Source organism: Ambystoma mexicanum, chromosome 9 (genome assembly GCF_040938575.1).
Source record: "Ambystoma mexicanum isolate Mex_15411 chromosome 9, UKY_AmexF1_1, whole genome shotgun sequence".
In the NCBI taxonomy this organism is placed as follows: Eukaryota; Metazoa; Chordata; class Amphibia; order Caudata; family Ambystomatidae; genus Ambystoma; species Ambystoma mexicanum.
This window is the reverse complement of record NC_090931.1, coordinates 844,549,025-844,563,520: the sequence shown is the minus strand read 5'-3', so window position 1 is coordinate 844,563,520 and position 14,496 is coordinate 844,549,025. Positions and strand designations below refer to the sequence as shown.

General features: G+C 43.8%; 1 protein-coding gene across 1 annotated transcript in view; it reads right to left on the bottom strand.

Moving 5' to 3' along the window:
* Positions 1-14,496, bottom strand: part of CPS1 (carbamoyl-phosphate synthase 1) — a 236,985-nt gene that overhangs the window by 28,878 nt on the left and 193,611 nt on the right. The window contains exons 29-31 of the mRNA XM_069615912.1: positions 5,939-6,016; positions 2,733-2,840; positions 2,333-2,422 (exon numbers count right to left, since the gene is read on the bottom strand). Of these exons, the coding sequence (XP_069472013.1) occupies positions 2,333-2,422; positions 2,733-2,840; positions 5,939-6,016 (276 nt within the window). The remainder of the gene's footprint in view (positions 1-2,332; positions 2,423-2,732; positions 2,841-5,938; positions 6,017-14,496) is intronic.

Below are 14,496 nucleotides of genomic sequence, written 5' to 3'. Positions count from 1 at the left end.
ACTTCGGATTTAACACTGATTCAGGCGAAAATTTTATATTTGAGGAGTGGGAATTAATGGCATGTTCTGTTGCAAATTCTTAGCAGTGAAAGGTAATTAAGGATTGCGCTATCTTCCCAGCAGGAATAAGCCCCCCCCCCCAATCTCACATGGAGTGGGGAGGGTCAATAAACAGATTGCAATAGTATAGGCAGAGCTGTAGACAATGTTGGGTGTGCAGTTCTAAGATTTGGCTGGGGAATTATCAGATTGTGCTGAGCTCCCACACCTGTCCCCTGTGCTATAATCAAGCACATCAAGTGGATTGTGGAATCATTTTGTTCTGCCCCTCACCTCACCCTAGATCCCACTGGTTATTGCCTGGTGCAAGGCATCAAGCTTTCAAGCTTGTTGTCTTGTCCAGATTCTGTCTATGGCCATTAGGAATCTATGCTGTAAACATAGGATACTTACTTAATCCAGTGAAGTGCAATATATTGTAAGTTGTATGTTATCACTTGAGGATTGTACCTAGAGCCTATATATACATTTTAATAATTGCAAGCATTTCAATATTCGTTATATCTGTGTATGTTCAGTAAGCTGTATCCATTTCCTTTTTATTCTCATTTAAATTACCTTCTATGAAATCCCATATATATTCTGAATCCTCGTTTTTTTACCTGGCTTTCCATAGAACTGTTCGATATGTGTCTATGTTTAACACATCAATTAACCAAGTGCTCAAGTGGCCGTGAGGTATCTCTTGCTTTGTTGTCACTTACACGAAGATAGGAACTCTCAGTACAATTGATTCTGAATCTCGGTTAAATCAGAACTAACTCCCAAGCATGTTTGTGCATTCAGTTCAGTCTCTAAACCCATGATCCCACTCCTGCTTGTAAATGTATTCCCCAATGTATTAATATTTCACAAGATCGGCCATGTAAACCCAAATTGCTGTTCCATTTTCATATCTTCCGCATGCTTCACTAAATTGAGGATATAGTATGTGTAGCTGATATTCAGAGTAAAATAACCTATAGTGAGAGAAATGCTGAATTTATTGTGTGTTGTATGCAATAATAGTGGAATGTTTATATGTAACAACTCTGTCCATTCTGCATTTGTGATTTGAGCTTTTAAGTCAGTACTCCATTATTTTCTATGTTTTTCATTCATTTCTATATCAATGCTCTTAATTAACTTTCATTAGCATCCTCAGTGGAATGCTCAGATCCTGGTAACCAATCAGGATCTGAGACTTACAGCATTCATTACTGGTATGATTTGTCTTTTCATGGATCCTGTAGGCTGCTACAATGTCTGTGTAGCCTCTGGAGGCCTCCCACTGTTCCTCCGAACTGAGGCTTGCTTTCCTCATCTTTCCTGCTCTGTGGTACCAGTGGCCTGCTCTCGCACGGCCACCGGTACCACCCCCTCCATGGCCCCCGATCTCTTCTTGCATGGTACTGCAGTCCTTGGATTCCATAACCCCTGCTCCTGTCCTGCTAGGATTAATAGAACTAAAAAAGGTGTTGGTGCCTTGTGCCCACTGAGTATTATTTGGCCATATTGGAATGGGCTTGTCTTTTGATTTTCGCTTCTCTTTTATGCTTCATACAATGAATATTTTCTTTTCGCTGTGCTATGGAGAAGCATGAGATCAACACATTGCCCCATAGCTGGGTGCCAATAGCAAAGATTCGACAGTTGCTGTCAAACTGTGAATTATGGTCCCTGAGTCCACCTTTTTGGGCCCCACCTTCTCCTTTGGTCACCAAAGTATGTATATGCTGAAATGAAATGGGATATGTTCTAATACAGCATTTCATGTTTTCCTTTTGATCCCATTATTGCAAAAATGGTGGAAAAAGACTGAACAAATTGCCTTGTCAAACAATCATATCCATTGGGCTATGCCAGAAATAATGCTAAACCCCATGTCCACAGGGTTGGACTGTGTCATAAAATCAGTCCAGACACCAATGAAAAAGTGGCCCACAATCACAAATTACAATTCATTACTTTCCAGAACAGACTGTTTGAGTACTATCCAAAGTGGTGTTTGTGGCAAAATATGTTGCAAATAATGCATTTGAAAACATTTTCTTAGTACCATTGGTTCAGAGTGGTGTAGTAACTTATGAAACTGACCCACTCTGGTCAAAAAGTTGTCAATTTTGTCAAAATAATTGCCTCTCCTAGAATCATGTGTTGGCACTTCAGGCATTGCCCTGTTGCCCTATAGGCTGATCCAAACCTGCATGTCCACTAAGAGTTGGCCTGGACCAGTGGTAAAGACATTTGTATATGACAAAGTGCCTTGCCTCAAGACATCTTCAATACCTACCAAGACATCGTTTCCGCGGACCAGGAACTGAACATTGAAAGGTCCGGAGATGGCAAAGGCATTTGCAATCTTCTTGGTGGCAATTTTGACCTACAGAGAGACAGCAGAAGTTGCAGGTAAAAGTAATATTTAGACACCTTGACCACTTTTCTCCATTTGCTTCCTACTCTAGCAGGCTCAGCCCAGCCAGGTTTTTATGGAGTAGGAATGTGCTAGCAGCAATACCTCCCAAGAAAAATGTCAGTTTAAGGAATTATATTGCGTGTTCATTGTTCACACAACTAATGTTATTTTATTGTCATTATTGTTCTCCTTATAAATGCTCCAACTTCATTATAAGGAAATGGCCGGCCCACTCCCTCCCTTCGCTATGTAGCATTCTAGAGGAGGAAACTCTGACCTTCTCAATCGCCCCCTGGCTGATGGTCTGGGTAGGAATCATCAGTGTGGCATCGCCGGAGTGCACTCCCGCATCCTCCACGTGCTCCGAGATGGCGTGAGAGATGACCTGTAAAGGAAAAGATTTCTGATGAGTGACTGAAGAAGCCAGCACAGGTGCCAATGATTGCCTGACACCGGAGTGGTCAAGTAGGGGCATTACCTTGACTGACAGATCATTCAAATGGGATTAGTGAGATTGGGGCATTAGGTAACACAGTGGCCACAGAAAGTTCAAAGGATACCTTACTTTCTTACTACACAGCAACATATTTATTTTCATTCATGGCATTAAATGTGTGTGTGCCAGGCGCATGTGACAGGCTGCCTATGGTGGCTGCTGCCACCATAATTCAAGATTTTAAATGGTGCATTGGAGTGTGCAGGTTACAGACTGCCTTTGCTGGCGACCAGAATTCAGCACCCTTGTTGCCCTTGACTCTGGTTTCGTCTGCATTGGCACCTTGCTGGCAAAGGGTAATCACTAGCTTTTCAGTGGACATCCATTGTTTCAACGGCCCCCCTCCTGAACTCCCCTGCCGCTGGCTGCCTGCCACGTGATAATCTGCAGGATTAGCATACCTGTTCCATTCCTTTGTATACATTATTATTTAAGCAACCTACCGGGGCCTCAGGTCGTTTCCCCAAATTGTACGCAAGGTGGCCCCCAAACATATTGAAATAGGCCCTCACAAGACCTGATACATTTTCAGCCAGGCCTGTCCAGCGGCCACCTCGTACAGCATGTGTGTGCCACGGTGGGGCACTGTCCAGGGTTTGGAAAATCTGGCGCAGGTGTTTTCTGCAGTATTGATTTCAGCCCGCCTGGCCTTCCTTTAGCTTGCAGGAGTCCAAAGACTTGCGAAGAATGCCCCAAACGTCTGGAAATCCTTGTACACCTCCTAGTTTGCCCACTGAATTTGGCACAGTTTAATTCAAGCATTCATAAGAATGCGTGAGTGGAGCGGGCAGACAGTTCTTAGTACATCCGGGATGTGGTCCAAGAGAAATGTTTCCCAAAACAATAAAACTATGCGTCCGATGTTAGGCACCAGGCTCCCGTGAGGGTATTCTGGGATGCAAAATGAGGTACATGTGATAATGAGGCTCCGCTCTTGTGGATTCCCACTTGGTGAAAATGGGCCTGGTTTACAGAACCTTCTTCCATGGGATTGCGCCATTGTGAAACAGTTTTGTAAATCAGGCCCACTGACTTTAGATCATAACAAATAGTTGTAGGTAAATGTTTCTAAGATAAAGGGCCTCATTCACTCACACAGATTCGGCCATAAGACCATCAATGTAGAATATAAACAAAATACACATTTAACATACAACAAGAATAGTCTAGAGCAAAATGTATAATCTTTAGGGGGGAAATACCTACGAAGGTAACAAACCCCTAGCCCACCCTTGGAACCACAGACCAAGCATTCATAAACAGTTTGTTTAGGCACTACTATCCCACTTCCATCGGTAGCCCCCCTTGTCTTTTCCCTAGTGGAACTAGATTGACTCCAGAAAGCGGGCAGTGTTGTCTCCTAGTTCCGATGGGAAGAGCCTTATTAAGGCGGGGAAAAGCACTACTTTCAATTGTGCTATGGGTTGATGAGCACCATCTCGCTGCAGCTCTCAATGTGCCATTGGCCAAGCTTTGATCTTTCAATTCAACACAGATAGAGTCGGTGGGGGTCTCCCTCATGGAGCCAATCCTCTTTCAACTTGATATATCATCTCGAATTAGAGAGCATCCACAGAGGTTCGAAACCAGTGGATACGCTTATTTATTAATGAGTCACTTGATTCGGATTGCTCGTTGGCAGCTTTAGGGACTTTGTGCAAGAAAATGTGCCTCCCCCTATCTATACCTCTTGAATATCCCCGCTCTTTTCTTGACATCTTTTGGACCCAGAGACACTATGGCTTGAATTATCGGTGGCCATGTTACATTCAAAAAGGCCTGCCCCTCCACCTTGTATTTCTCCCCCTGGGAAAGGCCTTGGCCTCCAATCAGTCTGCTTTCTCACAGCCCTTATTAGAGGTTCCACAATCTTCTGCTGCTGCCCCTTGAGGGATTCTGTATGGATACAGCGAATATCTCGCAACTGGGGCTCCTTCTCGAGCTTGGACATGCTGCTGGTAGATGTAGCATTCCGGGTTGATCGAGTGCCAGAAAATAGCCTGTACTCTTGGGTTCTGGCTGGGGAGCCCTTGGGATAAGCTCCATACTAGATGGACCTCCCCCTTTGGACTGCCTCCCTTATGTCCTTGCAGAATGCGCACAAGCAGTTTAGGTTTGTCAGCTCACACTGTAAGTGTAATTGTTTATTCCTTTATAATGTGCACCGGGCCCGTGCATTTACACTCAAAAGGAAGGCCCTCATTAACTTGGACCGGGAAACAGAAGGGGATGGCAGATGGACCAATTGGGACAGACGTACCGCTAGGGGTTGGGGGTTAATGGATGACCTATTCCAACTTGTAGAGCCTGCATCTTATCTTTGGGGTCATTGGAGACTCTCAATAAAGGTGGAGTTGAAAATGTGAACAAGTGCCTTGAGCATCTTTGAGATGCTTGGGTGCAAGTGCCATTCACAAAGTTTGGCAAAAGGCATCTCTGGGATGTTGCAGGCAAGTTCTACTCCATTTTTAGTCTGTGAGAAGGTGACAGGTGCTAATCTGAGATGCTTACCGGCATTCCCCGATTTGCAAGAGTGCAGATCTTTGTGAATTAGGTTCAGTGTTGTAGAGCAGCACAATTCTTGTGAATTGAATTTGCCAATGAGCACCTCAGAGATACCAGGATTTGCTGGGTTTGCTCAAAGCTACGAGGTGCAAATCGGAGATGCTCATTGCCAATTGATTGGTTCCAGTGCACATTTCTGTGATTTGTTGTGATAATAGCGTGTTTATTTTACAAGTGTTGAACGTGTGTAAATTCACATCTTATCCTCATGCCTTCATTCTGAGATCAAAGTCCTTGATTCGGGAATGTGTGTTGTGTGGAAAAGACCATGGAGAATATGTATTATTCCCTTCTACAGAAAAACAATGTAGACCATGGAAATGAAATCCTACTGGAGTGGTCACTATCAGAGAGCTCTTCAGTTTCCAATTGAGACCAGCTCATATACAGACCTATATTTGCCCCCTAGAAACCGCACTTACCCTTCCTTCCTTGGCAACAGCGTCCATCTCCACCTCTCTGGCGCCTTCAACAAATTTAGTTATGACCACTGGGTGCTCCTGTATTAGCACAAGAGGAGAGAGTTATGAACGATGAAGACAGACACCTCTGCATGTAGACTACAACTCCAGCCATGGCACAGGGAGTGGGCGAAGGGCCTGGGGTACATGCACACTTTGGGAATTAAATGGGTGCTCACAGAAGGTGGGTGAGGGCAGATACATGTCAAGGATCTATTACATTTCTTTGCCACCTCCCACCATATGCATAATTCTCGTTATAATTCCATAATAGAGCCGTAGAGGAAAATAGCTCAGCGTGGCAATGCACTTGCATCAGAACTCTATGTGCAACCTATCAGTGACAAGTTTGAATAATGTCCGTTTGGCAAGTGCTTTCATTATGCTGAGCTCAATATAATAAGTACAGTTGTATTGAGTTTGGTAGGAGTAACACCCATGATATATGGCCTGAACAAAAAATAATACTCTTGATGAAAGAACTATATAAAAGCAAATATTATTAAAATGAATGCCATTGCCTAACTTTAGAGACTATTTAGGTTCAAGTCAACAAACGTGAGCACAGTTGAATCATCAGGCTTAGTGTGTTGACGCATTAAATAACAAGATCCAGTTGGGTTTTTAAAAAAGTCAGTAGGATGTAACATCTACTAAAATAGATCACATGTATGTTTGTTCGTACATATGTAATGTGAAGATCCGGAAAATCGGGCTGTAATTTGCTATTGGGAAATCTACAGGCCCAACCCCATGGCCAAGTAGAGGGAACAGAGGCAACACACCTGCAGGAGCCTCAGCTCACCAGTAGTCCCATAAAAGGACCACCAAGCTGGTAGGCACCGTGTGGCATCGGCCGTGGCATTGGCCTCACACTAAGTCAGTACTAATCGCCAAACAAACTTCGAGCTACCTGCTCTAACCGACATCAAATCACCATACCATTGCAGCACCGAAAAACACTCCATGTGAAAACACAGCAGAAATCCACTTTTGATTCCCAAGAGACGTACCCTACGACCACTCCATACCACTGAAACACTACATACAAGACACCCTTCAGCTCTATCGCAAAGCATGTGACCTTGATACTCACATCTGTGTATGCCTGGTCAGGTCTCACCAGACTGCACATATGCATAAAAACACCTACACGCTTGCCTGCACACAGAGCTGGGGTCCTTCCGCTCTGTGGGTATCACAGCAGCAATAGCAAGACTAACCCGCTCTCTCTAGTTCTACTTATCTCCCAGCCCATTCTTCTGTAGGTCCCCAAGTGCTAAAATGCCATGAACATGGCAGAAGATCTACTGTATGTGATCCTATACCTTAACATTATAGCACAGCATTTGAGGATCGCTGCAATAGCACTGGGCCTCAGGCCCTGGATTACACAACAATAACAAATAAAAAAAAAAGATGTATTTATGCATTTTCAAAGAAACAGAGAAATTGAATAACTACAAGTTGAAAGAAACTGTGAATACATTCTACATCATATAAGCAGAAAGTAGGGAATAAAATACTAGATTCTACAATTAAAACCATGAATCCACGACTAAACTAAGTCAAAACGCAAGACATACAAACAAAACAGACACACACACAAAAAACATCTGCCAACCACAAACACGAACAATCTTGTGATCCCCTTATTCCCACCGCATACAGTAACATGCAACCCAAATTACCCATACAGCTAATTAAAGGATGCCCATAAATCCAAATACTCCTCTGTCCTGCTCTGCCCCGAAAACATGACCTTATCAAAATTAGATAGTATCTGCAACTCGTTCACCCAATCATCAACCTGTGGTTTCTTCCTCATCTTCCAAACCTTCATTATCTGGTTTACTGCCACCATTAAGGACCAGTCAATCCAACAATAATGACCACGAGCAACCACACACCTGCCCATTTTGGAGAACAAGATGGATGGCATTGGCAACCGAGGAAAGGTCACCTTCATTATTAAATCTAACATAACCAGAACCTCCTTCCAAAAAGCATGCACGCTTGAACAATCCCACAAGGTGTGCAGTAAAGTTCCCATTTCAATGCCACAGCCCCAGCTCAAATCATTATCTAACAGGCCCAATCTCTGCATGAACACAAGCGACCAGTACAATCACGTCAGTTTCTTTTGATGAATCAGTCCCAAATTCAAATCCAGTTTTGCCCTAGAACCCGCTCTGAGCATACATTCCCAATGCTCAGTTGTGATATTGCAATTCAGTTCTGTTTCCCACTCCCGCTGCAACTCATCCCAGTGTTCAACATATGTTGGCCTCACAGGTATCAAGCTAAGAAACTTAAATACCATGCTCGGAGACAGGTCAAAAACATCACATAACGCCGCCCTGTCCTCCAGTGGGGTGTGCGACAACTCCAACCTATGCAACGGTAGCCTTTTAAGCAACCCATACCTATCCAGTCTCTCATTTCGCATAACATTGCCAATCTTCAATACCCCTTTCATGATCCAACTACGCCAATACAAAGACCTATTATCAACCTACAACACTGGATTGTGCCACAATGAGGCCTCATAGTTTAACCAGCAACTCTGTCCATTGTCCTCAAACCAGGAAACAAGTGCCATCCCTGTGGCTTTTTACTCACTGACAGTATCTTCTCCAAGGAATACAAATTATGCATGTTATAGGGTAACACCATCTCACTCTCCATATCCATCTAAACTGGCACCAAGCTTTCTCCCGACATAAAATAATAGGCAGATTTCTTCAGAAGAAACCCCTCATTATAATTCTAAAGTTCTGGATAGACAAAACTACCATCTTTTCAGAATCCTAGGACGCTTACCACTGTCCCACAGAAGAGCCTGAAAAATCGTATCAACCTTCGGTAAATTCTGCTTTGTACACTTCAGCAGAAGCAACTGCAATATATATACATATAGCACTTTAGGAAGAAGTGCCATCTTTATTGCATTTATTTTGGCCCAAATACTCAATTGCAATCCCTCCCATTTTCTCACACCCTTGAAAGACCGTCAATCAGTTTATTTACATTACAATTCACCAACTTATTAAGATTGCTTATAATATATATGCCCAAGTAATTAGCGCATTTGTCTGACCATTTACAGTCCCAGAATCCAAAATCACTTCAACTGCACAATGGGGACAGTGGAAAGACCTCTGTTTTGTACCAGTTTATTTTATGTCCAGAAAAATGCCCAACTTCATCAAAAATACCCTTCAGCGTAACACTACCCTCACATGGATTCAATAATATCACAGCCATGTCATCCACATAGGACAACACCTTGAATTCTTTGTTAACCACAGATATACCTTGTATTCTGATCTGTTGTCTGATGTGAGCCGAAAGGGGTTCAAGTGCACTATTAAACAAAAATGGGGATAAACGGCATCCATGCCTCATTCCCCTCATTAGAACAATTTCTCTCGATAGAACTCCATTCAACCAAACATTAGCCATCGGCCCAGCATGTAGGCTATGTATTGCCCTAAAAAAACCTCCCCAAAGCCCATTCCCCCATTGTACATTCCAAAAAGATCCAGTTAAATCTATCAAAGGCTTTTTCAGCATCAAAAAGAACATAGCAGTACCAACAGAGGCTTCCAGACGAAGACTGAAAATATCAGTAAGAGTTCTGATGTTATCTTAGCCAAATCTATTTCTCATAAAACCAGTCTGATGTATAACTTCCCCCATACATTTGTCGAGCCTGTTCACCAGAATGTTCACAAAAAGCTTAAGATCCATGTAAAGCAATTATACTGGATAGTAATTACCACATCTGGTATGCTCTTTTCCTGGTTTCAGGATTAACGCGATAAGCACTTCACGCATAGTAGGACACAATTCCCCATTCTGCAACATGAAATTTTACAAATCACACAGAAAAGGTGTCAACTGAACTTGAAATGCCTTTTAGAGTTCTCCCTGCAAAACACCCAAACCTAGAGATTCACTCGCCATAAACTAAGAGATAGCCACTGTGACTTCTGCTTTTGTAATGTCAACCTCCCAGGAGAGTTTACTTTCTGGGGTCAGCACAGAGATATTAATTTTCTGAAAAAGCCCATCCTTTTACAATTCCATTGGAAAGATATCCTCCCTGTACAGTGCGTCATAAAATGAGCAAAAGCTCTCACAAATATCAGCTCTTCATTACTAAAATTCCCTGTTCATTTTCCAGACCTCTAATGAGAGTGCTCTCAATCTTTCCATTTAACTTATTGGCCAAACGTCTACCACTCTTATTGCCACTCGCACAGTATTTCTCTCTTTGGAGGAAGAGCCATTTTTCCATTTGGGTATTACTCTCTAATGTCAGAGATTCTTCCAGCCTCTGTAATTACAACATATCCTTTTGAGCACCAGACAATGCATATCTCTGCTGAAGTACTGTAAGTTTACTTTCCAATTGTGCAATTTTAGATAACCCAATCTTTCCCATATGACTTGTAAAACTTATCAGCTCACTCCACAAAGTCGCTTTGAAACTATCCCAAATAGTCAATAGGTTAGCTGAGTTTCTGTTTTCAGCAACAACAAAAAAATCAATGAAAGCACCAAGCGATCTAACTATGGGCCTCATTACACGGAAGGCGGTTAGGGTTAACGGTCACCGGTAATGGTACCGGTGACCGTTAACCCTTACTGCCTTACTACGAGGTCCCTTAGCGGTTTGGTACTTTAACGCCTGCTTTTAGCAGGCGTTAAAAACCAACCCGTTAAGGGACCTTGGTGCTAATTACGGCACCGCAAATTTGCGGTACCGTAATTAGCACCTTCCCCATTCCCATTATGCCCTATGGGGCAAAAATGGGAATGGGGAAGGGCAATGGTGGAAGGGGGAATTACCGCCCCGCCAACCTTGGAATAGGGCGGTAATTCCCCTTTCCACCAAGGCGGTGCCGGTATTTTACCGGCATGGACCAAGGTGCTATTAGCACCTTGGTCCACCGCCTACCGTGTAATGAGGCCCTATATCTTGATCACCCAATATGCCCGTTTTCATTCGCCACCTCGTAAAATTAATCTTCCCAATGTCCAAATCCATCTGTAAATCAACCAACACGTGACCCGATATACCCCCTCTTTAATGGATGTGCTTACAGTCTTCTCAATGAGTGTATCTGTAACCAAAATCAAATATATCCTTGAATAAGATTCATGCACACCAGAATAAAAGGCGAACTCTCTTTCAGTTGGATTTAGAATCCTCCAAGCATCAACCAAATCAAAGTCTAGCAGGAAGCAACTAAAGTCCCTACTCGCTCTAACATTTGTGTACCTGCATACCACTGAGCGATTCAACCTGCAATCCAAAGCACAATTAAAGTCTACACGCAGAATTATCTTCTCTCCCAAAAGCGTCCGCAATAGAGAAGATCATTCAGAAAATAAATTCCCCTGGCGTATATGGTCCATACACAGAATCAATGGTGATCAAGTACCATTACTACAAATATCCGCTAGCAATATTCTACTCTATCCATCTCTAACTACCTTCTCAACTATCACATTCACTCCCTTGCGAATCAAAAGGCATACTGCACTAGAATTCGTGGTGCAATTATTGAAGAGCTCTTGCATTTGTCAAACACATTCAGTCATCATCAGAAAAATGTGCCTCCTGGTGAAAAACAATATCCGTCCTAGCCCTCCAGATCCTAGCCATAACTTTCTTCCTTATCTTAGGGCAATTTAGGCCCTTCACATTCCACGTCACAAAAGTCTCTAGAACAAGTCAACCACAAACAATATGAAGCAATCATCTCTCAGAAATGCCACAAAAGCACAGACAAAGTGCTCCCACCACCAAAAAGTAAGGACATCCTCATTTCTCCACAGCTACAAATTCCATTCGAACTAAAAGGAATATATACCAAGCACACAAACACAAGACAACTTGAACAGGTATATATCGAAATCATAGCAGCCTGACCTAATCTAGGCTATTTATAGGTAACAGTATTTACATCACTAAAGTTGATCCTACCCATGCTCGCCAGATCCCCGCGCCTCCCTGCTAACTGCTAAAATATACAACTACATTTCCCACCTTCTTCCCTTATACATAACAATTTCAAACAGTATTTAAGTGTTCTGATTGATAAGTCTGGAATTAATTAATAACACATCTTATAGGTCTGTGAGAGGCAGATTTAGAAAGTTGGATTCATGCAAGAGCGAACTTGAACCCACTCTCAGTTCTTATATATTCTTGAAAACTGTGGTGGGGCCAGCCCCTTACTTCCTCTGGGTTAAGAAACTGTGAAGGTGCTCATCCCAAAAAAGATGCAGGCTGGACATACACACGCTTAATTCAGTCACAGCCAGATGATTTTGAAATACTTTGCTCTTCTCACCAAGATGGATGAGGACCTGCCACACTTCATGCTCCTCTGCCACACTTCATTCTCCTCTGCCACACTTCATTCTCCTCTTCCACACTTCCTGCTCCTCTGCCACACTTCAATGTCCTCTGCCACACTTCTTGCTCCTCTGCCACACTTCATGCCCCTCTACCACACTGAATGCTCCGTTGCCACACTCCATGCTGCTCTGCCACACGTCATGCTCCTCTGCCACACTTCCTGCTCCTCTGCCACACTTGCTGATCCTCTGCCACACTGCATGCCCCTTTGCCACACTTAATACTCCTCTGCCACATGCCATGCTCCTCTGCCACACTTCAATGTCCTCTGCCACACTTCCTGCTCCTCTGACACACTTCATGCTCCTCTGCCACACTCCATGCCCCTCTACCACACAACAGGCCTGTGGGGTTAGCTTCCCAGTCCTTGCAGCAAAACAATTGAACTCACTTCCTATCTCCATAAGAGCAGAACCATCCTTCATGGTCTTCCGAAACAAGGTTAAAGTCTGGTTTATGGACCAGGACCATAACCTACCCACGCCATAACGTACAATCTACCATATTACGGCCTCTACTGTATATGACTGCAAATGCTATATTATATCTTATTGTTTGTACAGATGTATGTCCTTTATTATGCTTTCCTGTATCTTTCACCGTGAGAACCACTAATTGTAGTGTTATTGCCTGTATATATTTGACTGCCGTCACCTGTATATATGACTGCCATGTATAAAACTGTTTAAAATTGTAAGAACAGCGCTCAGTTGCCTCAGGGCTCGACACGCTATACAAATAAATGAAAATACAAATACTTAATGCTCCGTTGCCACACTTTCTGCTCCTCTGCGTCACGTCATGCTTCTCTGCCACATGTCAATGTCATCTGCCACACTTCTTGCACCTCTACCACACTTCATGCTCCTCTGCCACAATCCATGCCCCTCTGCCATGCTTAATGCTGCGCTGCCACACTCCATGCTCCTCTGCCACACTTCATGCTCCTCTGCCACACTTCATGCTCCTCTGCCACAGTTGCTGCTCCTCTGCCACACTAAATGCCCTTTTGCCACACTCAATACTCCTCTGCCACACGCCATGCTCCTCTGCCACACTTCAATGTCCTCTGCCACACTTCCTGCTCCTTTGACACACTTCATGCTCCTCTGCCACACTCCATGCCCCTATGCCACACTCCATGCTCCTCTGCCACACTTTATGCTCCTCTGCCACACTTCATGCTCCTCTGCCACACTTGCTGCTCCTCTGCCACACTGCATGCCCCGTGCCACACTTAATACTGTTCTGCCACACGCCATGCTCCTCTGCCACACTTCAATTTCCTCTGCCACACTTCCTGCTCCTCTGGCACACTTCATGGTCCTCTGCCACACTCCGTGCTTCACTGCCACGCTTAATGCTCCGTTGCCACACTCCATGCTCCTCTGCCACACGTCATGCTCCTCTGCCCACGTCAATGTCCTCTGCCATACTTCCTTGTCCTCTAGCACACTTCATGCTCGTCTGCCACACTCCATGCCCCTTTGCCACACTTAATGTTCCGTTGCCACACTCCATGCTCCTCTGCCACACGTCATGCTCCTCTGCCACACTTCAATGTCCTCTGCCACACTTCCTGCTCCTCTGGCACACTTCCTGCTCCTCTGCCACACTTAATGCTCCGTTGCCACACTCCATGCTCCTCTGCCACACGTCATGCTCCTGTGCCCACGTCAATGTCCTCTGCCATACTTCCTGGTCCTCTAGCAAACTCCATGCTCCTCTGCCACACTCCATGCTCCTCTGCCACACTCCATGCCCCTTTGCCACACTCTGCCGGGTGTATGCTGCTCTTAGGATGAGGACAGGGGTACCTGTGCTTAAACCTACATGCTTTGGTCAATGTCGCCATGCTTTAGTTAACGTCCACTTACTCTATGATCCGTCTGTGTTTTTTGTTGCAGGGAAATATATGATTTATGCTTTTTAAATAAGAAATTCTTATTGTGTGTGATTATGTATTTATGATTATTACTGTGGGATTTTCTTTCTAGATAACCATTTGTATTTGAAATAAAGCGAAACTTAAACTTGAAATCCGCAACATTCAGAGAGCCTTCCCTTCATCCTGAACCTTCAG